Genomic DNA, 27358 nt, shown 5'->3' with positions numbered 1-27358 from the left:
AATACTGCGTTCATTAAATGCTCTCTTCTGATTGCAGGCTAAGCCAATGAGAATGTTTTAGTATATTTTTATGTTTTGTTGTCCGTTATGCAATGTTTTGTTGAAATAGCAACCTGCTACTGTAGGAATAAAGCCCTGATGCAGTAAATAAGACTATAATAAGTTATTTCTATAAAATACTTTTGTCATGATAATATATTCTCTAATGCCACTTCACTAGTACCACTGTAGCTACTTGCAATGCTTTACATGACCGCAGAACTGTACTGTAATAAAATAAAGTGCACATGAACTAAAGAAAGTTTGTGACTTGTCATTGAGTAGACCTCCGTAAGACTATAACTAATGCATAACGTCCTGCACGCTGAATATCTGCTGTAGCAACACTCATTTCTCTCCACTAGAGAGCACTCCTTCAGCATGGATCCCGTCCTCTCCTTGCACAGTTTGAATTTGCAGATGCACCAGATATCCAGATCTGTGGCCTCTGTGGTTTCATTTATTAGAATTAATGTTGTTGTAAATTAAGTAAACATATTGCCTGTGTACTGCTATACTACTTAACCCTGCCTTCTCAAAACTATACACATAAAGATCAGTTTACACGTCACTGGATATACTACTATTTCCTCTGTGGCTCTGGAGGAACTCAATTTGAGCTTTGAGACTTCAAATTTGTGATAGAAAGCCTGCGAGTAGAGTTTGAAAGATGTGGGAACTCACCAGGCAGAGAAGCTCTAATGAAAGATGACTTTTGGTGTATTATGGGAATTGTAGGATCCAGCTATTTGGAGCTTGACCCATCTAATCAGACTCACTGAACACTATCTTTCATCTTTCTATTACTTATTAAAACTCAGTTTTATTGGTTAACCTATAACTAATTTTGATGTTTTTTATGCATGACATTCTTCTATGTTTTATAAACTTTTATGCGGTTAAGATAATTATCTTATGTTCATGTAAATTACTTTGAATGTTTGTTTTTACTGATGTCTTCCCTTTGATTTTATTCCTGTATTTCTGTTTTTTATTGTTTGTTGTGTGTAATGCAATTAATAACACTGGCTTTGAAAGGTGCTACAAATAAACATATATATATATTTTTTTTATTATATCTTTGCTTCTGTTGAATGAGTTTGACTATTTTCTTAAATAATATGTCCCTTGTATATCCCCAACTTTAAGGAAGTGCAACAATAAATAAAAAGCACCAGACTCCTTTTGTTTTAAGACCCTGAAGATTTTTGCAAACTCCCCTTTCAGTCAGTCTGTATATTTTCAGAAAATAAAACAAGGTTAGTGGTAAAGATGTAAAAACAGAAAAGTTGTCTCTCCATTTTTCATCCCTCCAACAGGTCTGTAAGTGTGTAAAGCCTCTTGCTAAGAATGTACATAGTTTTAAAAATGAAGCTGGAATACACTTTTATGAGTTGGCCTCTTTGTGTAATTAAATATTACTGACGTTTTTATGCTGCACTTTTACTGTGTTTCATCTTTGTGCTTTTTGATGCACTTTTAGGTGGATGTCATGGATAAAAAAAGTGCTAGTATATGTCTAGGGTTTATAATAATGTGAATTACAGACTTATAACAGACTTTAGTCGATTTGAAAAGCTCGTGGCTGCTGTATGACGGGCGCGTGATGGAAGTCTCCGGTGTAATGAAAAGATAATCACATTTTCTTGCTCCTGGATGTTTTTTTCTTTTAAGAAAAAATCATCAATTCACACATGTGTGCACCTGAAATCAGTCCAGGGATGATCATCTTTCCTCAGGCCACACATCTTCACATATCATTAACTGTGTTATCTCTCCCAAGATCAATCGGAACAGTTATGCAATAGCTTTCACCTTATCGATTATTTGGGATGTGTAGTCATGCGCTTCAACTTTGCCAGTGTTAACGCAAACGAGAAGACTACATATCCCAACAGACGTAGCGGCTCATTGCTTCACTATAGTTACACATTGAATGTAGTTCGCTCTACTTGGAAATCCGGTCATGATTCAGTTCATTAATAAATAAATAGTTCGGTGTCATGGCGGAATCTGCAGAGTGTCCTGCTTTCCAGCTCGGGAGACCCCGATACGACCAGGTGAGTATTCATTATCCCCCGTTAAGCATGCATTCATGACATTTTGTTCTTAAGCTTTTCGGGTGAAAAACAGCCCCATCCTCCCCTCTCCTCTGCTCTGCTCTGGATGCTACCACTTTGTAGCGAAAGTTGCGTTTGATCAGCGATCCGTTTCTTTGTTGGCTGTTATAAAACTGCAACAACTTCCAACTGTTAATGAACTTCTGCGCGTAATTGGGTCAGTTTCGAGGCTATTAATGGTTTATTAGTGGGAGTAATGATCAGTAGGCGGTGTCTTATCGCTGTTTATCATCTCCACACTGACAGATTTCACAGCCTTTGCCTCGGCGCCGCTCCGCGCAACATTATATCACACATTTGGATCTTTCGCTTCAATTTGAACGCAGTTGTCATTTATAAGTCAGTTTATCACCATAAATATCTTATTATGTTTGTTTTTTTCCTCTGTTCTTTTTCTTTTTGTCTGTAAAGTCGCAGCTCTCACATATTAATGATAAGACATCTCTCTATTTGCGCATCATTTTGCACATGAATCCAGTGCAAATCACACTTTAAAGTAACAGCCTAAAGTGTTTTTTCCCCCCCTCAGACCTGTGATCGAGATTAATGGGGCTGTCCGTCCTTATCTGAAGCCCATTACTCAATTTTCCGTCTTCAGAAATTCATTTGCATTGGTCAGCCCTGAAAGATAATGTGACCTTCATAGTCAACTCGGATGGCACATTAACCGAGAGGCTGCAGAGACTCACGTTAGTGAAGCTACATTTAAATTTCCAACACTTCTTCGTTCAGTGCTATTTATTAAACAGCGTCTATAGACAATTATTTACCGGATGGTGCACAGAGCAAAGTCCTTATTTATTGTGATTGTGTAAGTAAATAAGTAACTTTTTTGATCTGTCATGGTTTCAGCTGATGTGAATATGCAACATGGATAAAAGTATTTGTAAAAACACAAAGAGCTCAAAGGGAAGCAACTTGTCTTTTGTTTAGAGCCAAACTGTGACAGAACACCACAATTAACACAGGATATAATATGATTTACAGGAAGCCTAAATAACAGGAAGAGAGTAATTCATCCTTGTTTATCAGCTTATATATAGTTATTGGTAGGAAATCTTTTCAATCTGACCCCCTTGAACCCCTTTATTTTTCCATCTGGCACCTGCAGTTCCTGTCAGGGTTGATAAAGGTGCTTTAATAATTCCACTTCCTTGCGTCAAAGCAGTGAAAATTAGGCCAGTCCTTGAATCAGCATAAATCTTGCTCGGTTTGTCTGTGCTCTCCTCAGAGCTCCATCTCTGCTAGCCTTGTTGTGTACTCTCCGGGGAGCTGAAACTCATGCATAATTAAAGCTCACATGGATCCTCTCTCCACACGACTCTTACAAAACAGCACTGCAGCACATATGGCCTGTCAGAGGAGGAGACATGTGATGGAGAAATGGCATCATGGCAGAAAACACAGAGATAAGATGGTTTATCTTCATTCTCTAGTCTTTTCAATTAGCACCCGATGCTGGAATGATAATTAAAAATACTGTAGGAAAAGGTTCGTTCCACTGTCTTTCCACCGTGCCGCCCGGCCTTCATAACTGATAAACGTCTCAGAGGGAATCTGATTGAAGCTGCCATGTTTTTGTCCATCTGGTTTGCCAAAGAGACTCTTGGCATGAACCTCTATAGGGCCTTTTCAGACAGTTGGCACACACACGTAGCAATTGGCATGCCGATGTAGACAGTGAAGGGGAACAGAAAACAGGACCAGCAGCTCAGAGCTTCACTTTGAGGAGGGAGTTCAGTAAATGTAAACTTTCTGGGTGTTTTCGCTAAAGTTCTTCTAAAGGGGAACGTTTTCCTTCAACATCTCAGCTGTGTTTTGTATAATTGTGCAGTTAGTGTCAGATGTTTAACCTCAGAGAATATAACGGTTAAGAATTCCAGTTTCATGGATGTTTCCTCTTTACTTTTGGGAACAGTACATTGTGAAGAAGCTCAAAGGTTGACTTATTAATGATTGGGAGCTTTTAACTGCATCTCATGGTTCACGGTTTCCACAGTGTCCTCAATGACAGATGAGGAGATCAGGCCATAGCTGCTATTTAGGACACCAAGCTCATGTACTCAGTCTTGTTTCAGGAATTAGGGTATTTAAATGACCTGAGAAGGAGTTTATTTTGGATTTTTTTAGAGTTACTGCTGCTAAAAGTGACTATTTTTGATGAAAAGTTATAATAAAATGAAGGGATCTGGTGTTACCAGTATTATATTCCTGGCAGTATGCAGAATTCTTTGAAACAGCATTTAGACCATCGTGTTGAGAGGTAAAATTTACTGAGAATATTATTTGACTGTTAAATTAATGAATATAATGTGATGAGATTTATGTAAAGTAGTAGGTAATCAGTTTTTGGTACTTAGCTTTGTCAAACATCAGTTAAGGGGTTGTGGTTGTGCTTGTATTTCTGGTATCCTACAACCCTGTTGAATATATATAACAATATATGAAACGATAAATTGTGCTTACATGGGATATTTTAAATACATAAATATCTACTACTTCATATCTGCAGGGGGTTTTAGAGAGAACAGTGTTTTTTTAGAAACTTAAGTTAGCAATGATAAATCAGCTCAGGGGACTTCTGTAGAAATTATCCATTCACATAAGGGAGGATGTTTTTCTATCTTCATGTGTCAGCTCTCATTAAGAATTAACTTTGTCACATGTTTTGTCTTTTCTAGGGTTCATTCCTCGGCCGTCTGAGGCACTTTGTTGACATCATTGACCCCAGCACCCTGTTTGTTTCCGAGGTAAAGCCTGTAGATACTGCATACATGTTGATTATTAACACAAGCTGCCACTGCTGTCTGGTGTTATATATCAAACCAGAATATCTGTATTAGTATTGTTGTACGGGAAGGTGTCACATAACAAAAAATCAAGTATTTCCTTATTTAGATTACATTTTTGACAATTTTTTGTGTTCAGAAAACATAAAACATTTGCAGAACTGAAATGATTAGTCGATTAACTGATTGACAGAAAATTGTTATTAACAATTTTGATAACTGATTAAAAGTTCATTTTAAAGCAAAAATGCCAAGAGTTTGCTGCTTCCAGCTTCTCAAAAGTTTCCTGCTTTAGTTTGACTTATATGAAAAGTCATTATGACACTTTAAGATGTTTTTTTTTTTGACATTTGAAAGACCAAACAATGAATGAATAAATCCAGGAAGTATTTAGCAGATTAATCAATAATGAAATGATCTGCAGTCCTAAAAAGAACATTGACTTTTTGTATTAAATGACAAAAAAGGGTTTGTAGATAAACTTGTTTATATTTTTCACAGTAAGGTATCAAGAAAAGCATTGTGTGGTAACAATACTAGTATAGAAAATGATACCCAGCTTTATTCTTGCCATTGAATTCATGTTCCAATAAGCAATGTTTTGTTTTCACATAGAAACGGCTGAAAGACTGCATCAAACTCCTCGATGATTATAAACATGGCTCGCTTCCACCTGGAGTTTCTGATCTTCAGGTGAGTTTTTATTGATGTTGATGTGATACAGTTGAGAGTATGTTGCAGTATAATGTTATAACACAAAATTCTGATTGAATATCAAATACAGAAAACATAGTACACATTATTAAGTAATTGTTGTAACAGTGGGGAGCTCATGAATGTCTCATAGTAAGTAATGCTGTGTAAAAGTAATCCTGATTTTCTTTTCCTTTAATTGCACGGTGTATCTGTGCAGCTGTGGGAAGCCCAAAAGATCAAGCAGGTAAGTGACTCACCAAGTCATAAGTTACATCAGTTTAACTGCACTTCCATGCATTCAAGTCTCTGAGCTCCTGGTAGCATGAGGATGATGTCATGCTCTCTGCACGCAGGCCATCATTCATCCTGACACAGGAGAGAAGATCTTCATGCCATTTCGAATGTCAGGTACGACCTCAGATGAAGATCTTTGCCTAAGTGGTTAAATTTGGTCCATTCTGTCATCGTTTTTACACTGAAAACCATTTCTCCACTGTGCAGGTTATGTACCATTTGGAACACCAATTGTAAGTTCCATATGAATATCGTACATTAATCATTAAGCGTTTCATAAAACTGACTCGGCTACACAGATATCCATTTACATGCTCATGTTTGGGGATAGATGAAATAAACTTTGGACTTATTTTGCCTCAAAAATAAGCTCTTATTCCCTGGTTTCATCTAGGTCATTGGCCTTCTTCTCCCAAATCAGACTGTGGTGTCTACCATTATATGGCAGGTACTGTAAATTAACATATGTATCGTAAAACCATTTATTATCCCATTTTGAACATCTGGTAAATGCACTTTTTATTGTGTACTTGCAATGCTTTCCCACCTGTTATAGACTAGAATAAGCACATTGTAAAAAGTGGTGCTTCTCTCTTATCTATCTATCTATCTATCTATCTATCTATCTATCTATCTATCTGTCTGTCTATCTATCTATCTATCTATCTATCTATCTATCTATCTATCTATCTGTCTGTCTATCTATCTATCTATCTATCTATCTATCGGTCTGTCTATCTATCTATCTATCTATCTATCTATCTATCTATCTATCTATCTGTCTGTCTATCTATCTATCTATCTATCTATCTATCGGTCTGTCTATCTATCTATCTATCTATCTATCTATCTATCTATCTATCTATCTATCTATCTGTCTGTCTGTCTGTCTCTTTTTCTCTTTTTCCTGCTGCCCTCTGTCCTTTCCTTCCCTCTTGCTTGGGTTCATAAGCCTCATCCCTCCTTTATTTCCTTCCTTCTTTCCGACAGTGGCTGAATCAGAGTCACAATGCCTGCGTGAACTATGCCAACCGCAACGCCACAAAGGTAGGAACTACTTTAATCTCTGTCAAGGGCGTCATGCAGTTGATATTTTTGAGGGGACACAGTTTCCCAATGCATATGTTAATGTTCACAGCAAACCAAGATGTAACCACTGATGATAAAGTCACTTTATATGAAATAGGGAAATTCTGAAACTAAGTAATTCTTATACTCATTTTCATTCAAGTCATGCTGTTTTATGGTGTGAGCTGAGATTGGTTATTCATACGTCACACTGCCATTAACACAACTGCAATTTGCAACGACTCTACATGACTTCCACAGCTGTGCAGCTGAGCAGCTCTACCAGCTCCGCTGCTGCTGCTACGTAGTGTTTTCTATAGCTGGAAGGAACCAATATGCATGGGGAGCGTGTGTAGCAGGCCGAGTTAAATACGAATAAACACATAAAGAAAAGTGACTTTTGTTCATATACTGTACTATTAAGGCTAATTAAAACACCTACTGTGAAAATAGAATTAAACAATTTCTAAAGCCATCCAATCTCAAATATTTGAGGGGACACGTGAGGTTGACTCTCTGTCTTAAAAGTGTATAAAGCTATGAAATGACACTTATTTTGTCCCTCTTTAGCCTACACCAACATCCAAGTTTCTTCAAGGCTACGTTGGAGCAGTGTCAAGTGCCGTGTCCATTGCAGTGAGTGTGTTTCTTCTTCAGTGACATCAATATCCTCTTTAAGTTTACAGAAATTAGATTTAAACTTTGTTTTTTGTGAATGTTCCCTGACTATGACTGAGAGCTGTGTCTTTAGTCATAAGCTGATTCATATCTGCACACTGCACAGTAGCAGTCGTGTTTGTCATAGCAGTATTGAAACCGTGATACACAGTGTAATTTGCTGGAAAATTAATCAATAAATAGTGACACAGTAAACAAATTTATGGGTTTTTACTGAAAACAAAAAAGAAAAAATTAACAAAAAACTGAACTAATTTATAAGGCAGATGTGGTTTGCCCAAGTTGTTATATTTATTTTTGTAATATCTTAAAGTGTTGTTTTGTTTTGTAGGTGGGATTGAATGTGTTGATTCAGAAGGCCAACAAGTTGAGTCCTGCCACCAGAATGATAATACAAAGATTTGTCCCATTTCCAGCTGTAGGTAGGTTTTCAAAGGAACCTGTGTAACAGTTATAATCATGGGGGGTCGTTATGTAGCCCCCTGGTGGTTGGAGTCACAACATGAAATCTCTGATTTCATTCTTTTTATTTTCTCTATCAAAGAATTAATGTCATAAATATCAACTTTCAAAGCTTGTTGACTGCAAAAGACAATAATTTAATGTTTGTGTGAAAATAGTTATTTTACACAGGTTTTTATAGTGTTTTACTGCACTGAACTGCACACCAGCAGTAGTTTATCAACTTATTTTTCAAGGACTACTTTAAGTGGTTTGCAATTAAGGGATTTTTTTAAAGGGGATATAACATGCTTTTTGTGATTTTCTGTCATTTATATGCCGTTATGATGTCAGAGGTCTATGTTAAACACGGTCAAAGGTCCAAAACTTGAGGTGAATGTATTTGCCTTCAAGTCAAAAGCCCAGGGGTTTCAGCCTGCTCTGAACGCTCCATTTGCAAAGTTACTTCTACTTCCCCATCAAACTGACGTCAGACCATTTGCACATGCCCACAAACGGCCGTCTGTAGCCTTTGCTAAGGTTATTCACGTTGTCCACTCGCATATTTCAGATGAGATTCTGTCTCGAACATGTACATATGTATTTGAGGAGTTGACATTTCGAGTGAAGATCGAGAAAAACAAGTGAAATCCTACTGCTATTATATGGTTACGTTGCCTCCTGAGTCGCCGTAAGTCTACCGAGGGGCAGCTTCCAGGAGATGACCAATCAGAACAAAGTGGGCTCATCGGTAGGGGGGCCTTAAAGAGACAGGAGCTAAAACGGCCTGTTTCTGACAGAGGCTGAAGTGAGGGGCTGCATTTAGAGCCAGTATAAAATAAATTCTGTTCTTTTTTTAACTGGAAATCATCCTAAAATATACCAGCACAGCCCCAGAATATAAATATAGACCTGGAAATGTACATGATAGTCCTCTTCAAAGAAAATTTCTCTCCTCTAAACTATCACTAACTTGTGTTCGACGTCTGTTCTTGTCTTATGGAAATGTCTCAACAACTAAAAGCTGCCTTTTTGTCTCTATCCTCAGCTAGTGCAAACATTTGTAACGTGGGCCTGATGAGACACAATGAGCTGTCTGAAGGTATTGATGTGCTGGACAACAATGGGAATGTGGTGGGCTCCTCCAAAATTGCTGCAAGACATGTGAGTGGCTTTTTTGCATACTCAGCGTGCTTGTTCCTTGACTGCTCTGAATTTGTTTATACCATAGACGTGTGCTGTTTTTCAGTGAATTGCAAATGTGATGGTGGCTGATAATGGGAAAATGCATCATTTCCTGCTCAGCTCCTATCACTCAGCACCCATCTGATCTCATGAAAGAGAAAATTAAATCCAACTCATTGCAGTATTTGAAATGAAGCGTGTGCACAATGTTCTCATCTCTTTCCCCAGGCAATCACGGAGACCGCCTTCACACGTGTGGTCCTCCCGATGCCAATCTTTGTCCTGCCCCCCATCATCATGTCCTACCTAGAGAGGTTTGTAGAGTTACAGTACATTGTGGGGATTCTGTCCAAATAACTGCAACTAATTATTTATTATTTTCATTATTGATTAATCTACATATTATTTTTTCGATTAATGGATTCGTCATTTGGTCTATAAAATATCAGAAAATAGTGAAAAATGCCCATCACAAGTTCACAGAGACCAAGGTGACGTCTTGTAATATTGTTTTGTTTGAGCAACCAAAGATACTCTGTTTACAATCCTAAGAAAACCAGGAAATATTCACATTTGAGAAGGTGGAATGAGTAAATTTTTGACATTTTTGCTTGAAAAATTCCTTAAACAATTAATTGATAATCAAAAACATTATTCTAAAAGGCTTATAATTTATGGGCTTTTTGTCAGGTTGCATAATGGAATAAATCAAATGTTTTCCATTTTAAAACTATAAAAGTTTTTGGCTACTTATTATGTTCCATCAATTAGAACCTGATCAGAATGAAAACATATAAAACAAGACCAAGAGTCTACAGCTGTGGTAGTGGCTAAACGCTAACGTCAGCATGCTAACATGCTCAAGGTGACAATTTTAACATGTTAATGTTAATCAGATGTTTACCATGTTCATCATCTTAGTTTACCATGCTAACATGTGCTTATTAGCACAGAACTAAAAGTACAGCTGAGGATGAAGGGAATGTCGTTAGTTTTGCAGGTATATGATCATAAACCAAAGTAAATTTCACCTGCTGGTAATGCTTGAGGAAGAGGGTGGCATCCATCCAGTATTTGTTTAGATATTTCAGTCTAGACCAAAGTGGTGGACTGAACGACAGACAAATCCCTAGAGCTTCTAGCACGATTAACAAAAAACACATTACTTGTAGGCGTATAACTATTATTACCAGAATCTTGGCAAAAAATGCCAGAATATAATAATTATAAACATTATTCTGCTCCTAAGTAAATATGAATAAATTAAATTGATATTTTCAAAGGCAGTTGTGGATAGTGAAGCATTTCATTCTCATGTTTTCCTCTTTTTTATTGTGTACTAACCCTAACCCTGGTCTATAAATACTATAAATATCTGTGTGTGTTCGGCCAAGAGCCAACATATGTTGTGCTCCAAATTGCTTCTCATATATTCATTCAGTAGGAGGTCATTGCAGCCAGAGAACAAGTAAAAAATGTAATAATGAAATGTAATAATTTAGCACAACTTCTTTTCAAATACAAAAAAAGACTTGATGAAGATGAGGAAGGAGAATTTTTGGATTTACTGTCTAATTAAAGAGGATATTGGCAGTCTGACTCACTATACACAGAACTGGAACTTTCACACAGACAGTCGAATCTCCCACCCACTAATTGTGTGAAATAGCTCCCCCAAATCCGTACATGATGTTTTTCTCCAGATCCAAAAATAACTCCCAGCTTCTGCAGTAGTCATCTGGGATCGAGCCACACAGCAGGCTCATGTTTCCTTTTATCACTATCTTCACTTCTGTAGGCTGCGATTCCTGCAGAGCAACCGCAGATTGTTGCTGCCCATCCACAGCATCGTGTGCTTGGTTACCTTCGGCCTCTCCCTGCCTGTGGCCATCAGCCTGTTCCCCCAGATGTCTCAGGTACAGTATATAATGTCAGTTCAACTGCTTCCGCCGCTGATTCAAGGCCAGATGGCTCAGGGAGCAGCTGGGAAGAAATTCAAATTACATATACACCGCTTGACATGCACAGCCCCGGCCCACAAGCTTGACTTCACCTCTTCCCACGTCTAATTAAAAGTCAGACTGATTTTCAAGGCTTAAAGACAGACTCAGAGAGATGTAGAGCTTAAATTTTACCTTCAGTCTTCATTGTTTGTTTGTTGTTTTTTTTTTTTCTGAAGATTGAGGTGTCTCGCCTTGAGCCGGAGATCGCCATGGCAACAGATTGCAAGGTGGTGACCTACAACAAGGGTTTATGATGGATGGCGTAGTGTGGGAGAGGAGAGGAGGCTGCATTGTGAAAACCCCAGGGTCCCTCCTGTCCACAGGTTTTGGATCATTGTGTACCAACACAGGGTTTTTCAACCTGTTTTTATACCCCACCAGTTGTCCAGTCAAGGTTTCCTCTGAGCTTAAAAATCGCTGAGATTTTTCCCCTTTCTTGCTGTGCTCAAGAGCAAGAAGGAGCTCTGTATATAGAAATGATGATATATTTAAAATCAGTTTTATAGCATTAAATTTATTTTAATATATACAATACAGTGTTTCTCACACAAAGGCTATACTTAATACTTTACCAACCAAGTATAGTTATGGTTGTTCAAGTATATTTTGACCCATTTTCACAATGGCAAAAGTTCATTAATACAGTTTAAACCTGCAATACCTGATTTTTTTTGGCCACTCTGGGAAGCGAAAAACAAGCTATTACACTTACATATCATCACCTTTTTAGTCTATATGATGTACTTGTTAGCAAACAGTTGCCTATTTACACATCTAGCAGATCCGGTGCAACATTAGCTTTCAATTGGAGTCATGTTTTTAGCCATCAGGCAAATGTCAGTCCAATATTCACTCTCCTCTTTTTTTGGTCTTTAACAACTCCTAAGAAAAATCTATGCCTCTTTAGCTGCTAAATGCTCCACTGTGTTCATCACCTAGTCGCTAATTATGTCTGTTTGGTGCTGGGCGGGTAGTGCACAGTGGGTTTTTAGAGTCTTTTTGCTGAAGACATCTGCCTGCTGCGGCCACAAAGGACGCTGATGAGAGTGCTGAGTTAAGTATTGGGCCAGAAAAAAAAAACTGTGAGCTGAAAGATTCTGTAAAGCTCATAAGAGCTGATGGCAACTGCCGCGTTTGGTGATGATCGTCTGTGAGAAAACATATATGAGTACTCATGTGATACAATGTTAATTGAAGAATATTGTTTATAGCTGCTTTAATTCTATCCTTTGCATCATCAGACCTGCCCAAAGGTCTGTTGTTACTCATTGGCCGTCATGTATACTCAGTATATCTGCAATAATCTAATATTGGGTTATACATGTGTGTTTGATTTATGGGTCGGATTCTAGCCTGTTGTCTTATTGTGAAAGAAACGGTTTGTCAGAAGGAGCTTTGAGATAAAGCTTCCTCTCAAGTATATCTTTGACCTGTGGGAAACACTGCAATAAATACCAATATATTAGTCTTAGAAATCTGCCGGGACCATGTCTACCTATCATGTGATTGCACAGGGCAGGGAAACTCTACTGTGACCAGGCTGCAGTGCTGATATATTCTATATAGTGAGAAAAACACTGATGAGGGACTGACATACATGGGAAAATGTAACAACTATACTTGTCAAATGAGTTTTGAGCGTAAAACGTGGAGACTGTACTGTAGATGTATATTACCTTTACACACTTTTTAAAATTGGTAAATGTCAGTTGATTACACACCAAGTATTTTAACCCTAATAATGTGAAACAACATACAGCGTTCTACTGTCTTCGTATTTTTTCTTACCTTAGCCAAATATATTGATTTTCCTTCTTAACTGGTTGGAAGGACATTTTACTCCAGTTCTGACTGTTTGTTAAACCATTGTTGTAATTCTAATGAATTACTTATTTTGCACAATATTATTCTACTAATGATGAAGTAGTGTTTTTAATTCTTTGTACTGTATAACTCTACTGATACTAAAGATTTATGAAATGTTTGCTAATCAAATAATGTAAAACAATTGTCTATTATTATATATTATTTGAAAATATATAATAAATACTCTTTCTCCATTTTCTTTGTTTTATGATGACTTTATTTCCAAATATTTTAATGTTTTTAAGCTCTCAGTATATTTGACTTCAGCTGTTTGCTGCTACTAGAGGATGATTTTTTTTAGCTGCCATTGGGCTTTCACTGAGGGTTATAATGGTTTAACGGAGTGCATCGTCTATATTTGTTTTTTTCTTTTAGACTTGGGCTCAGGTAGCTTTCTCATGGGGGTTCACTCATTTTAATGTACATTACATTTTTGGATTACTCTTAAGTTCTTTTTTCCAGTATTGCACTGAACTGTATTAGTAGAACTGTGTCCACTGATGGAAAAAGTTAAATATAATGATGGTTCTCCTATTTGTCTTGATTTCTGTGACTGAAAAACACCTATTTTAAAGAACTATTTATCAAACATATTGAAAATGATAATATACAGTATTTCAGTCAGCTATGAGGGCTGTATTTTAAATCATCAAAAGTTCTATCAGGCCGTTTAGTCTAAATGTTGCATTAAGGTCTAAAGATGACATTGCTTTCTCTATAAACAGAGTGCTGACAGTGTGTTATAGTATGGAGTTAAATACCTTTATTTTCTTATACACCTGAGACAATAAACAGAATCCCTTAATTTTATAAATTAAAAATACATTGATTTAACCATAAAGTAATGAATTAAAATACTTTAAGTTTTATTTATTTATTTAGTATAGCACCTTTCACAGAAATGAAATTCACAAAGTGCTTCACAAGAACAAGAGTTGAAAATAAGACCATAAAACATAGTGTACATACTTTAAAAACATGTGCCACAAGTTAGAATAAAATAAAATAAAATAAATAAATGAATAAATAAAAATAAAAAACACAATCAAACAAACAATCCAAGAAGACACAAAAGCCAATTTAAAAAGATGGGTCAATAGTTTTTTAAAAGCTTCAACAGAGTCCGCTGACCGTATTTGTACAGGGAGAGAGTTTTATAGGGTTGGAGCCACAAATGCAAAGGCACCATCACCTTTGGTTTTCAGCCGTGAGCGAGGGACAGCCAGTAGGTCCTGGTTGGAAGACCTGAGTGACCTAGGGGATGGATAAGTTCCATAATGTACTCTGGAGCCTGTCCATGCAGGGCTCTATATGTAATAGTAAGAACCTTAAAATGAATCCTAAAATGAATGGGCAACCAGTGCAAAGATTTTAAAATAGGAGTGATGTGAGTCATCCTGCTGGACCTGGTTAGCAGTCTTGCAGCCGCATTTTGGACCGTTTGTAGCAGATTCACGGCATTAAGGCATTTAAATGGGTATTTTCACTGTTTAAGGGGTTAAAATCTCTTTAAATGGTGCAAAAACCATGAAAATTACGCCTTAATTTATACCTTAAAATGCCTTAATTTTCTAATTAAGGGGGAAATTCTGGGGTGGTTTTCATGAGTTTTCGTCCATTTAAAGGGTTTTTTAATGGGTAAAAAAATCATAATTAATTGATAATTAAGAGGTTTTCAGTTTAATGTGTTTTGTCTGTGTTTTAAGAACCTCTTAATACCTCATTAAAGTGATAATTAAGGGATTATGTACGCCTTAATTGTGCCTAATTAGTAAATAGAGGTGTTTTAAGGGGTTTGGGTTTTGCTGTTTCAAATGAATGGACAAATTAAGGGATCTCTGGCTCCCAAACAAAACCCTGAATGCAGTGGTTCTCAAAGTGAGGTCCGGGGACCCCCAGGAATCCTTGAGAGGGTTCCAGGGGGTCCCCAGAAAAAAGGGGAATAATTTATTTTCACTATAAATCCAGCTATAAGTAATACAATGACAGAATGTTTTGGTCATGGGTTTCATACACTTTCTGTAATAAAACATCTAAAAGCAAAAATCTCATCAGATGGGGGTCAGATGGTCTAATTTATGTCAGTTTAGGGGTCCATGACGTGAAAAAGTTTGAGAACCACTGCATCAATGTGTCCAGGGGTAAATCATGAAGTAATTGGTATTTGAAGGGATATCGTGTCAGTGATTATCTCATATCCACCGCTAGAGGTCGCCGCTGCGTCTCCCGGAGATAAAGCGTCAGTGTCAGGGTTGAAAGGGGAAAGGTCGTCTGAAAAACATGGCTGCTCCCCTGGATGACATGTTCTCCCTCTGCGTGGACCCCGGCAAAGTTGCCAGCTGCGTGGACGTCAGATTTATAGACAATATCAAGGTAAGGCGGATCAGAGTTTGTCAGAAATAAACGCTTGTTGACAAACGTGCGGCTGAATGAAGATGTCTGAGTCACATGTGAGCCGCAGCCGCTGCAGCTCAGCAGACTGATGGGCTCACAAAGTGATGCAGGAACTGGATATTGTTTGAACTTCAGGTTTTCTGACACCACCGGATAATAATAAATATGTTTATTGTGCGAAAGGATCAGAAACTTTTACGTTTGTTGGTTTAATTTGGTCGTTTTAATCAAAACTGTGCAGAGAAAACTAAAGGAACAAGGAACTGCATCCCTTATTTTACACCATAAAACCTATTAAAGGCTTTTGTGCATGAAATAAGTGAATGTTAAAGTGCTTATCAGCTAAATCTGATTCCATATGTTGTTAATTCTCCTGCCTATACCCTGTTATTACTAATAAAGGGATTTCAGATGTATTTAAGGAACCAGCTGTCCTCCAAGTGTTAATAATTAGATGCAGCTCGCTCTTTTATTTATATTTAAACAAAGAGTTGTATGTTGGACAATACTCAGAAGAAAAGAAGGTATTTTCATGTCAGTACAAACCACTAATATCTGTGTAATATGCATTGAAATAAAGGTACACTTTAAAATCACGTTATTTATAGTTTATTTATATCAAAGCTAAAGACTGAGAGAGAAGAGCTTTAAACAAACACAGTTACACTAAAAGAGAAAAACTTCTCCTGTCTGGTTCTAATGGACTGAAAGACAACGATTGAGAAATTAAAGCTGATATAAAAGTTGGGAAAAAGTTGTTTTTCTTGCACTTACAGATGATCTCTTAATACATTTCTAACTGTGCTACACTTCTTTCACAGTGTTTAGATTAAAGATCCCAACAGACATGTTTTAAAACCATTTATCTGCTTGAAATAATAAATTGTGTCTGACATGTTTTGTTACCAGAAAATCTCCAGGTTGTTAAAAATCCTTTAAAATGACATCTACTGCTCCTCCCTCATTTCAAGAAATTGAAATATGAATTTCAAAAGTTGCTGGACACAAGATGTCTCCTTGTTCACTGTAAAGTCAATTCTCAGTGTTTGTGCACTGGAGGCTTCAAGTTTCCACATCACAATTGTGTAAATTGCATACTGGACCACGATTGGCTCCAGACTAGTTGTGATGTCACAAATCATGCCCGTAGGTTCACGCTTTAAACTCAGATTTAAGGTGAGCACAGAGAAACTTGAATGTGAAAACAGCCTTCTAGTGTAAAATGCTGCACAGTGAAGCTCAAACTTCCACCTGAACAAGAAAAAAAAAACACATTTCTGACTGGAAGGAGGCTTTAAATAACAGATGAGACATTTTTTAAAAACTCTTTCATCTCCTTTTGTTATTCTACAATGGACTAATTACCTAGTCGTGTATAGATTCTGCTGTAATTGAGTTTAAAAGAAGCTGAGGCTGCTGTTTTTGTCAGACAGTGTGTAACAGCGATGGTTTGTCATTCCTGTTTAAGGGCAAGGGTCTGTTCGCTAAAAGAAGCATCAAGAAGGGAGAAACCATTTTCATTGAACGCCCTCTGGTCTCTGCTCAGTTCCTGTGGAATGCTTTGTACAAATATAAAGGTGAGACGCCTCCACGCTGCCATATGTTATCTGTATTTATATAAAAAAAACCACACATTTTAGTGAAGTGAAAGTGCTGGTTAGGACTGAGATAATACATTAGCAATAGTCTGTAGAAGTTTGCTCTGGAATTAAACTTTAATATCTTTTAATCAACAATTCTCTCAGTTCTGTCCTTCACCGCACTTTTTATTTATTAATTTATTTTATTTTTTTAACAGCGTGTGAGTACTGCTTACGTGCTCTGGAGACAGCTGAGGAGAATGCAAGGAGGCTCAGCGGCATCCCTGGACTCAGCCTTCCTTACCCTGAGCTCTGCTGTGTTCGACCGGAGCTGCACCAGGCCTGCCCTCATTGTCAGGTGGGTCCGCTCTCGGCTCCAGACCCCTCTTTTACAGATGAAGGTCTACACTTATTTTTCTACCTTTTTCAATTCCCTAAAACTTTGAAGTTGTATTTTTTTTTTTTCCTTGAAGAAAACCTTTATAAAAAGGATCAATATACTGTAAGACACAAAACCTATTGATTTTAAACCGGCTGTGGTCAGGGAGGAACCTACACTGTATCTGCGGTGGACGGCGTGACTAGCAGATCGTTTTTTAGAGGCCAGTATTGGTAGTATGGATCAATATACCAATCAATCTGTCTATTTTTTATATTAACCAACATGAAAAACAAAGACAGTAGTTTACACGTGGTTTCTGACTGTGTATTTACAGTATTATGTATTTACAGTATTGTGTATTTGCAGTGGCAAACAGGCCGAGTTTCAACACCAAAGCAAATAACATTTAATTCAGTGTTTGCGCTGCGACTGGTGATTATTTAAATTATTGATTAATCTGCCAATTGCGTTCTCCAATAGTCAAATAATCGTTTGGCCTATAAAATATCAGAAACTAGTGAAAAATGCTCATCACAATTTTGTGAAGCCCGAGCTGGTGTCTCGATTTGTCCGCCCAACGGTCCCAAACCCAAAGATATTCAACATACTATGATGTAACACAAGGAAAAGCATCAAATTCATAAAATGTTTGGCATTTTTGCTTGAAATAGACTTTAAAGATGAATAGATTTATCAAAATAGTTGCAGATTAATATTCTTTCAATCGACTAATCGTTGCAGCTCTATCGGTATCTGCTAACAAAGTACATCATTCCTCTGGATGTAACCTGTCCTGTATGAAGCTCCATCAGTTTCATTGTTAAAAATAGATAAAGATTTATCAAATCAACTCTTTATTCTCTAATGGGTTCAGAAAACACAATATATTCTTGTGATTGTTGTTCTCTTTTTGAGGAAATTATTCAGACTTTCCTGATATGAACAAAGAAAAAGGTTACTTAGTGTCATTAATGGGGGGAAAGAAGCCTTGTTATCGTAACAGTAAAGATAATGAATATAAAACTGTGATATGTACTGAGACTTTTTCCTCCCTGGAGTTTTTTTTCTTCAAATGCCCAATCTTACAAAAATCTGTTAGGAATAATTCATTTGTGATTTGCTTTATGTAGCTGAGCAGATGTGAAATAATCACCCCTAGCTACAAATCTGATTAACCCTTTTTGAAGGAATATTAAACCATATAACTAATTTTCTGGTTACAGCATCCTCACACAGTAGTTGTTGGCTGTACTTTCCAGTTAGTGATTAAGGACATTAAAGCAATTATATAGAGAACCATGGCTGAATACATGTTTAGTAAAGGTTTACATCCAATTCTTGAGATGATTTGCATTTATTTTTTGTTATTTGCAGTGTTTTATAAACCCGTCTCCTTCTGCAGGTGATGTACTGCAGCAGCGAGTGTCGGCAGGCAGCAGCAGACCAGTACCATCGGGTTCTGTGTCTGGGTCCATCCCAGGAAGATCCAGACCATCCCATCAACAAGCTTAAAGATGCATGGAGGTAAGAGAGGATTTTATTTTTTATTTTATTATTATTATTATTATTTTGAACAAAGAGTTTATTTATAATTTATAATTCTGTACATTTACATAGCTCAGCCTTATCAGAAATTTAAAACCAAAACCAACAAGAAAAACATTTTTTCCCCCTTTTTTTTAAAAAACTATTCACAGTTTGGCAAACATACATAAAAATTATAAATCATGGCATCTTGTACATCCACAAAGAGGAGTCACCCAATAAAAAAAAAAAAAAGAAAGAAAAAAAGAAATAAATATTAATCGTTGCCAATTTCATATATATTTCATTTTTTTTATTTTTCATTGCAAAACCCACCTGAGTGCACTGATTTCTTTCTTAAATTTTCATTCACCTTTTAATGAAGATCTTTTGCCTTCTCTTCAGGAGTATGCATTATCCCCCAGAGACCTCCAGCATTATGCTCATGGCCAGAATGGTAGCCATTGTCAAACAGGTGAGTCTCCTCTAACTTAAAGCACCTAAAGTATTCAGGTATAAATTATTTGAAGTTCTTTTTATGTTGTTGTGTGTAACTATCTTGCAAAATATAAAGAATTTATATTTATTTATTTATATTAATTTATTTATAAAAATATTAAAAAAACACAACACAAACATCTTGCCATAAAAAGACAAAACATGCATGTAATTAGATTTTTGTTGCCCATTTTTATTTATTTTTATTGCATTTAATGGTGTTAAACCTTGCTTTAAATTGACTGCGCCCCAAATAACACAGATACCCTAAATAAGACAGCTGAATGTGTGAATAGTTTTTGACAGGAGACAAGCTGGTGAGAGGACTTTTTTTTTAACATTTTCCTCTTGTGGATGTCACCCAACTTATAGTAAATGAAGCATAGTGTCACACACGTATTGATTTTCAAATCTTAAACGTGGCGCGGTGAATCTAGAATAAAGGGGAACAAATTAGGGATGATGTATACCGTGCTAGATGGAGCTGAGGCAATTTTCAAGGTAACAGAAGCTGGGATTCATTCTGGAAACTAGGGTTGGGTGATGGCAAAAAATATGATCATGATAATTTTTTCCATATTATATAATTTGATAATGCTGCCAGTTTGAAGAGTATCCTGATAATGACTGAAGGCTGAAGAAACCAGATGGTTCATTAGTGAAACTTTAGAATACTTAATTAACATAAAAAATAGAATAACATAATGTAAACATGTAACTGTGCAAACATGGTTTGGTTTAGAACGTATTCTGTGAATATATTGAATAACGTCTAAATGTAAACACTTAACTTTGCAAACATCCTTTATCTGCTGTAACAAAACAATCGAAGTGAGCTGACCTTGTAACTTATTAAAATAATGTAAATAAAACTAAAAGCTGTGGTTACTATCGCATCAAATTCCTTTGGCAGCAAACATGTCAAATATTTGCAGAGGTTCAACCAGGACAGAAAATAAACAAGTGGATCACAAAGGCCCTGACATACTCATACACTCTTTATTAAATTTAAAAGATATCAATTATGTTCTGGTTTTACATCTCTCAATTGTTTTAGAGTTAGAAATGTAGGTAAAAAGTGCAAAATTGTTATCAAGTCATTATGCTACATCTTTTATTTATATATATATATATATATATATATATATATATATATACAACAAAATATATATAAATATATATATATATATATATATATATATATATATTTATATATATTTTGTTGTAACTTCTTAATTTATCTTACCGCCTATATTTTTTTCTGTGCTTAGTTCACATATCATTGGATTGGCTAATTTTCTCTATGAAACGACACTAGTGTTAGTCAGCAGCCTTTCGTTGCCACTCTGTTTACTTAGCTTTGAGCTTAGTCTAGCTTAGCTGTTAGCTTTATGCATTCTCAGTCAAAGCAGCTTCGTTAAAACGATGTGATGACTGTTCCACAGCTGCAGACTGAATGTCTTTACCAGAGAGACATGTCCGTGTGTTAGAGCAGCTTTTTTCAGCTAATATTATTTTAGACATGGAGGGCACTCCAGATAGTTGTTGCCCTGCTAACGATAGCACTAGCATAGCCTCGTCTGCTACAGTAGGAAATGAGCATGTACTTTGACGTGCAGGCCAAAAACTGCAGACTGACTGGCTGTTGTCGCCTTTATTTCTGCTGTGTGATAGACTGTTAGATATATCCATATTGAGTAAAAAAATGTCCAAAGTCTGTCATCGTTATCGACATAAATTTTATTGCGATCCCGTATTGAGATTGTTTTATCGCCCAGCCCTCCTGGGAAAAGATTTTTAACAAATGGCTTCCTAAGAAATCCTGAATCTCCATCTACTCATGTGCTGACACTGCCAGTAATTTAATTCACACCAATTTAACAGGTGACCTTTTCTTAAAAAAAAAATAAAAAAACCCTCTATTATCTTTTTTAAAAGAAGAATTTGAAAAATGAGCCACACGTAACAAAGGAATCTTGAATACTAACAATAAAATACAATTTAATAACTAAGTGACTCAATGTTTCTTGTGCAGGCTAAAGACAAAGCACACTGGCAGAAGCTGTTTTCACACTTCTGCAACCGGACTGCTAACGAGGAAGAGGAGATCGCCCATAAGCTCCTGGGGGAGAAGTTCAGAGTAAGTTACCATAGTTTCATTTATTTTGCTGGAAAAAGGAAATAGTTCAGGTGCAAAATGTATAAAGTCTGGCTGCTCAAAGACAATATCATGGTCTTATGGTAATCGTCGTTCTTTACAGCCTAGTGAGCAAAGCATGACTGTTACTCCCCCCTGATGCAGGTTCAATTCCCACTGAGGCCACCTGTGTTTATGATGTATGTTTTCTGTGATGTGGAATGTATTTATTCAACGTTGTTTCTGTAGGGGCAGCTGGCCTTGCTACACAGCCTTTTTAAAACAGCACTTTATGATGAACATCTGAGTCGGGTAAGTAGGGCTCAAATGTGACTTCTCTATGTTTCTTTGTGCAGCACAAAAAAGCTGCCAATAATGTCTCAGGGGTTGTTGCTCAGGGCAGCTAATTACAGCAGCTCGGAGATGCAAAATGACAGTTCTCTGATTTTTAAATGTTGACCTACTTTTAAATTTATTATAATTTTTTTTTTTACATAAATGTCATCTGAAGGGTTCCTTGTGTCATACTGATGGTATTTCTGCTAAAAACATTTTCTGCATCATCATCATTATGTAGGAAACCCTTTTTGTAGAGGTAAAAGTTGATTAGTCAATGAATTGGCAATTGATGATCAAATAAGGCATACATGATTAATATATTATTTATGATTACATTTGCAGTGGTTTGTTCCTGAGGGTTTCCGCTCTCTGTTCGCTCTCGTGGGAACCAACGGGCAAGGCATCGGCACCAGGTGACACTCACGTCTCTTGTTCTTCGCTTCAGATTTTAAATAACAGATCTTACTCTGCTCTTATTCTGCATCTCCATCTGGATCATAATGTACTCTCTCTTTTTGTGCTCTGTTTTTCTATTCAAATTTCAGTTCCTTAAGTCAGTGGGTTCATGCCTGCGACGCATTTGAGCTTCCCGCCCAGCAGAGGGAGCAGTTGGACTCCTTTATTGACCAGCTGTACAAGGACATCGAGAAAGGTCACAGTTTTATCTCAGTCTTGCAGTATTTTGAGTAAATTATTTTTGTATTCAACTGAGCTGATTTGCAATGGTCATATTTTAGGAATGAGTGTTTATTGTATTATTATGTTGCACATTTGACCCAATGACATTGCTGGAATTATTTTTTTTTAGCCTGTGTGCAGATGTCAACAAAGCTCAGACATGTGCATGATTTCTCTTTTCTCTCCGTAGAAACGGGAGACTTTCTGAACTGTGAGGGCTCTGGACTTTTTCTGCTTCAAAGCTCATGTAAGTGCAGATGATGTTCATGTTATGAGCGCTGTCACTTCAGTTCAAAGACACTGTTACTCTCTTCAACAGGCTGTCTGATGACCCCCTTTTGTTTTTGCCTTATTGCCTCTTTAACCCCTGCAGGTAACCACAGCTGCATACCCAACGCAGAGGCGTCCTTCCCCGACAACAATTTCCTGCTTCACCTCAGTGCCCTTAGTGACATCAAGCCAGGAGAGGTCAGTTGACACGCCTGGGTTTGGAGTGATAAATTCTGGCCTGGTATAGATGGGACATCACTCTCTAGCTTTGTGTGCTCCCTTGTCAGACGGTATTAGAAGGCTGAGACTTTGAGGATTGGAGTGGGTTTGTCAAGCTGTCAGAAAGATTGAGAAGCCTTGCATCTGCGCGGCACAGTAATGTCACAGCAGCCTTTCACAGCAAAGCTCTCCTTTGAATGCCGGCTAAGACAGGAGCGCTTTGTGTAACATTTCACCAGTAGAGAGACGGAAGGACACAGCAACGTCCTGCATGAGGCAACATCTAGAAACACCTGACTTATTCCTACTGTTTGAAATATACCAATAACATGTCTGTGGGACTAAAATGTCATGAGGACGTTTAGGCTCAGGAACTTTTGTTATTGATGTTGGGGTTCTTCAGCCAGTTCAACTGTTTGTTTTCTTCAATTTTCAGGAGATCTGCATCAGTTATTTGGACTGCTGTCAGCGGGACCGAAGCCGTCATAGCAGACACAAAATTCTGAGGTAAACAGCTGAAATCCCTCAGATGAATCACTTGAATGAGGGTCATACTGTTACAAATTCCATCTGGATCAATAAAAAGCCTTCCAGGCAGTCTGGAGGCAGAGATGTTTGGGGTCTGATGGCTACTCCTGGGTTTGTGCTGCTCATTGATCAACATGATTTCTATCCATCTTTGAATTACACCCCCAACACTGGGTAGGGGGGTAGTTTGCAGAAGGTGCAGTGGCACTCCAGACTGGTGGTGTGATCCTGCGTAGGCCCCCCATATCACACTAGCTGATTGAAAGTATTAATTACACCACAAGTATTAATTACAGTGCTGTATTAAACATTTGCCCTCACACGGCACCAGATTTTCTGCTTTTGATTAATTCTGCTCCTGTTAGTGACTGGCGGAACATTTTCTTCCCAGGGAGAACTACCTGTTTGTCTGCTCGTGTCCAAAGTGCGTCTCCCAGATGGATGAGCTGGATGTGACATCAGAGGAAGAAGAGGAAGAAGAAGGCGAGGCAGAAGGTGAAACAGAGGGGGATGAGATGGAAGATGAGATGACAGATGTCTGATGAAAGACTTGCCCATATTGTTCTCTGCTGTTCCTCATTTCTGCCACCATGCTAAAGCGAACATGAAGCCCAGAAGAATAAAGACCAAACCAAATCATGAGTTAGTCGTGTAGAAAAATGTCTTATTACCAAAACATTTCACTTTTTCTGTTTTTTGTTTTTTAGACAGTGCCAGGGATCAGCCACGGAAAGTGTTTCCTTAAATGTGGTGTCTGTGTTTAAAGCGTATAGTGCAAAAATATTGGGACAGTGATGTTTTTTTGTTGTTTCAGCTTTACTCCAGCACACTGGATTTTACATGAAAACGAGTGTGATTATGTTTAAAGTGCTGACTTTTACCTGCAATTCCCCGCAGCTATATAGAGCTTTATAGTGTCTTTCAGCTCATTGTGTTAGTTCAATCTCATTGCTTTCATCAGTGTTGATTCCAGTTGCAGCAGGCAGCTATTTTCAGGGAACAAGCTCTTAAAAAAAAAAAAAAAAAAAAAAAAAATACAGCACTGAACTGCAGACAGACAAAGTTAGTGACTAGCTGGTGAACATAGTGAAGCATTTAGCAGCCAAAGAGCCAGATATTTCACTCAGGAGTTGGTGAAGAAGGAATTTTTTTGATTTTCATTCATCAGGTTGAAACAAACATGAATGAAATAAATGCCAGTGTTGCTCTGTGTCTGCTGGACTTGTAAATAAGCACATGTTTGCACGTTAACACGTTCACCATATCAACTTAAAAGGTATACAAAAATAGTCTTTAAGCATATTTGAGGGTATTTACACCCATATTGGGCATATGGTTAAATAATAGGCATTTTTATCATTAGAGGACTGTAGAAAGAGGATTAAAATTTCTACATAGTTCATCAGATATACCCTCGAATTAATGCTGAAAGTCAGCACTTTGTCACCATAGTTACGGTTTCATTTTAAATTCAATGTGCAGGAGTACAGAGCCAAAACAAAACTGTCTTAATTCTGACTGCACTGTGTCTATACAATACAATAATATAACTCATAAGAACATATTTTTGTTTGTTCCTGACAACTTTAAAGTAAAGCAGTAGTGATTAAACAAAGAACAGTTGGTATTCAGATGTGTTCTCCACTTATTAGAAGTTTCTCTCAACACTAAGCATACTGTATTGAAGAGGCCTCTTATTTATATTCTGTTGTAATTATAGTCCTGTCATATGGGAGGCATCCAGCCACTGAAATATTGTTTGGTTTTCATACCATGATATATGGAGTTAAGTTAAACCTTACTTAATGTATTATGGAGACCTTGAGTGGAAAATTGCTTTGTCAGTAACTGTTTGCCCTTTGTTGAGAACTGTATTTCAACCGCGGTTCCACATGAGTGAAATTGCTGCTGCCCACACATGAATCAATATTACAAGAATGACTGTAATCACAAATCCCAATATTTTCAGTTACTCGACAAAGATTGGAACTATCGAATGAGTAATCTCAGAATTCTCAGTTGACATTCAGCGCAGCGGCACAACACGGCTTTGTAAGATACACAAGTATAATTTAAATATTATAACAGCAGCAAACAGGATCCTAGAAGTTGTCATTTTTACTACTCTGGCATAAACCATTGAAATTGGATGTCTGTTGAGTCATTTATCTGGTTTACCTCCTGCCTTTGCTACAGAAGATTGTACTGGTAAAATATTTGTTCAGTCATTGCATATTAACCTATAGTCAAATTGTCTTCCTTAGGGTGGTTTGGGTCACCAATCATTGCTTTTTTTTATGGCTTTTACTCCCCAAACAGCCCTTTATTCTATGCACTTATAACATGGCACACGTAGAACTTACACTAGATATTGTATTTCACATCATTAATTAGTTAATGGATTACTGCCGATGCCTGCCACTTAGATAGCTCTACAGCAATCCTGTCTTTGCAAAGTTAAGCATAATCCTATACGATTCCCCAGGGCCTCCACTCATCTATGGTTGACATTTCTCAATTAACCTTCTCACTTTACTCCGGTCCCCAGTTATTGCTGCACTTGCATCAAATACTAATTCACCTAGGATGCACAAAAGAGAAATGGAAAAAAAAGAACACATTATGTCCATGAAAGGATGCACACCTGGGACCCAGCATGGCAGGAGGCTGGACCTCTGGACACATGCTCCGGTTGAAGCTCCCCCGCTATCGGCTGACATTCTCTGATGCCATGCCAGGATTGCTCCAGGAGCTCTGTAACTTTGGAGCGTGGACTTTGGTGCGGCATCCCACTGCAGGGGTTGAGCTTAGGCAGGCATACACACAGTAACAGGCCTCCACATCACACAGCACAGGCCGTTTCAAGTAGAGAAAGCAGGGGAGGTCAAAGAGTCCGCCCTGAGAGAAGAGGGGCCAGATAGAGGCTCATTTGAAGGCTGAGGGGGCGGGAAGTGAGGCAAGTGTTTGAGGAAGGGAAGAAGGGGTGTCTGTATGGAGGATATTTATTACTATTCAGAGAAAGAGTCTTTTATTCTGACAAACAAGAACAAAACACTTCATATACATTTCAAACATTACAATGATCTAAAAGAGGCGTCTTACTGTCGTTTCCATGTTACGCAGATGGAGGAGGGAGAGTACTTGAATCTATTTAAAGAGATAAAAGATGGCATATTTTTCCAATATTTTGCTGTTAATATTACGTGCCAGAAATATACAGTTTTACCTTTCACTTGTAAGGCTGGACTACACATTCCTATATCAAAGGTTTTTCAATCTATCAGCTAGGAATGCTCAATGCAGTTTTGCTTCAAAATCTATCCAGAGTTAAATAAAATATGATTGGGATTTGTCAGTCGGGGCATGTAAGATGTGGGATAAGTGAAACGGGGCCATAAGGCAAACAAACTGTAACTCATCTTACAAGTGACATCACAGAGAAAGCACATTTTCAATAAACATTTAAATATAACTTCAATGATTAAAGTATAGTTGTTGTTTTTTTTTTGTTCAATTAATCGAATCATTTAGCCTATGAAAGTCAAAAATGTTTGTCACAGTTTCCTGAAGCTAAGGTGACACTTTCAAATGTCTTGTTTTGTCTGATAAAATGTCCACAACAAGAAATTC

The 27358-nt window shown here is 37.3% G+C and overlaps 2 protein-coding genes across 2 annotated transcripts; both read left to right on the top strand.

Annotated features, from left to right (window-relative positions):
• Nucleotides 1-1971: 1971 nt before the first annotated feature.
• Nucleotides 1972-12919, top strand: sfxn5b (sideroflexin 5b). The gene is made up of 14 exons (XM_044364593.1): nucleotides 1972-2099; nucleotides 4841-4909; nucleotides 5564-5641; nucleotides 5862-5888; nucleotides 5998-6052; nucleotides 6146-6171; nucleotides 6333-6386; nucleotides 6929-6985; nucleotides 7577-7642; nucleotides 8016-8106; nucleotides 9174-9289; nucleotides 9539-9624; nucleotides 11109-11226; nucleotides 11490-12919. The coding sequence occupies exons 1-14, from the start codon at nucleotides 2043-2045 to the stop codon at nucleotides 11565-11567; spliced, it is 978 nt and encodes a 325-aa protein (XP_044220528.1). The 5' UTR covers nucleotides 1972-2042; the 3' UTR covers nucleotides 11568-12919.
• A 2500-nt stretch (nucleotides 12920-15419) lies between these two features.
• On the top strand, nucleotides 15420-24736 carry smyd5 (SMYD family member 5). Its single transcript, XM_044364619.1, has 13 exons — nucleotides 15420-15552; nucleotides 17042-17150; nucleotides 17372-17511; nucleotides 18938-19059; nucleotides 19465-19534; nucleotides 21593-21697; nucleotides 21944-22006; nucleotides 22376-22446; nucleotides 22579-22685; nucleotides 22902-22958; nucleotides 23085-23179; nucleotides 23637-23707; nucleotides 24120-24736. The coding sequence occupies exons 1-13, from the start codon at nucleotides 15460-15462 to the stop codon at nucleotides 24268-24270; spliced, it is 1254 nt and encodes a 417-aa protein (XP_044220554.1). The 5' UTR covers nucleotides 15420-15459; the 3' UTR covers nucleotides 24271-24736.
• The last annotated feature ends 2622 nt before the right edge of the window (nucleotides 24737-27358 follow it).

Source organism: Thunnus albacares, chromosome 10 (assembly GCF_914725855.1).
Source record: "Thunnus albacares chromosome 10, fThuAlb1.1, whole genome shotgun sequence".
Taxonomy (NCBI): Eukaryota; Metazoa; Chordata; class Actinopteri; order Scombriformes; family Scombridae; genus Thunnus; species Thunnus albacares.
The sequence above is the reverse complement of the archived record's forward strand: the minus strand, read 5'-3'. Positions and strand labels throughout refer to the sequence as shown.

Coding starts and splice junctions, on each gene's coding strand:
- sfxn5b (XM_044364593.1), top strand. CDS start 2,043: ATGGCGGAATCTGCAGAGTGTCCTGCTTTCCAGCTCGGGAGACCCCGA. Junction 4,910..5,563: donor GCACCCTGTTTGTTTCCGAG/GTAAAGCCTGTA, acceptor GTTTTCACATAG/AAACGGCTGAAAGACTGCAT. Junction 5,642..5,861: donor CTGGAGTTTCTGATCTTCAG/GTGAGTTTTTAT, acceptor GTATCTGTGCAG/CTGTGGGAAGCCCAAAAGAT.
- smyd5 (XM_044364619.1), top strand. CDS start 15,460: ATGGCTGCTCCCCTGGATGACATGTTCTCCCTCTGCGTGGACCCCGGC. Junction 17,151..17,371: donor TGCTTTGTACAAATATAAAG/GTGAGACGCCTC, acceptor TTTTTTTAACAG/CGTGTGAGTACTGCTTACGT. Junction 19,060..19,464: donor AAGCTTAAAGATGCATGGAG/GTAAGAGAGGAT, acceptor CCTTCTCTTCAG/GAGTATGCATTATCCCCCAG.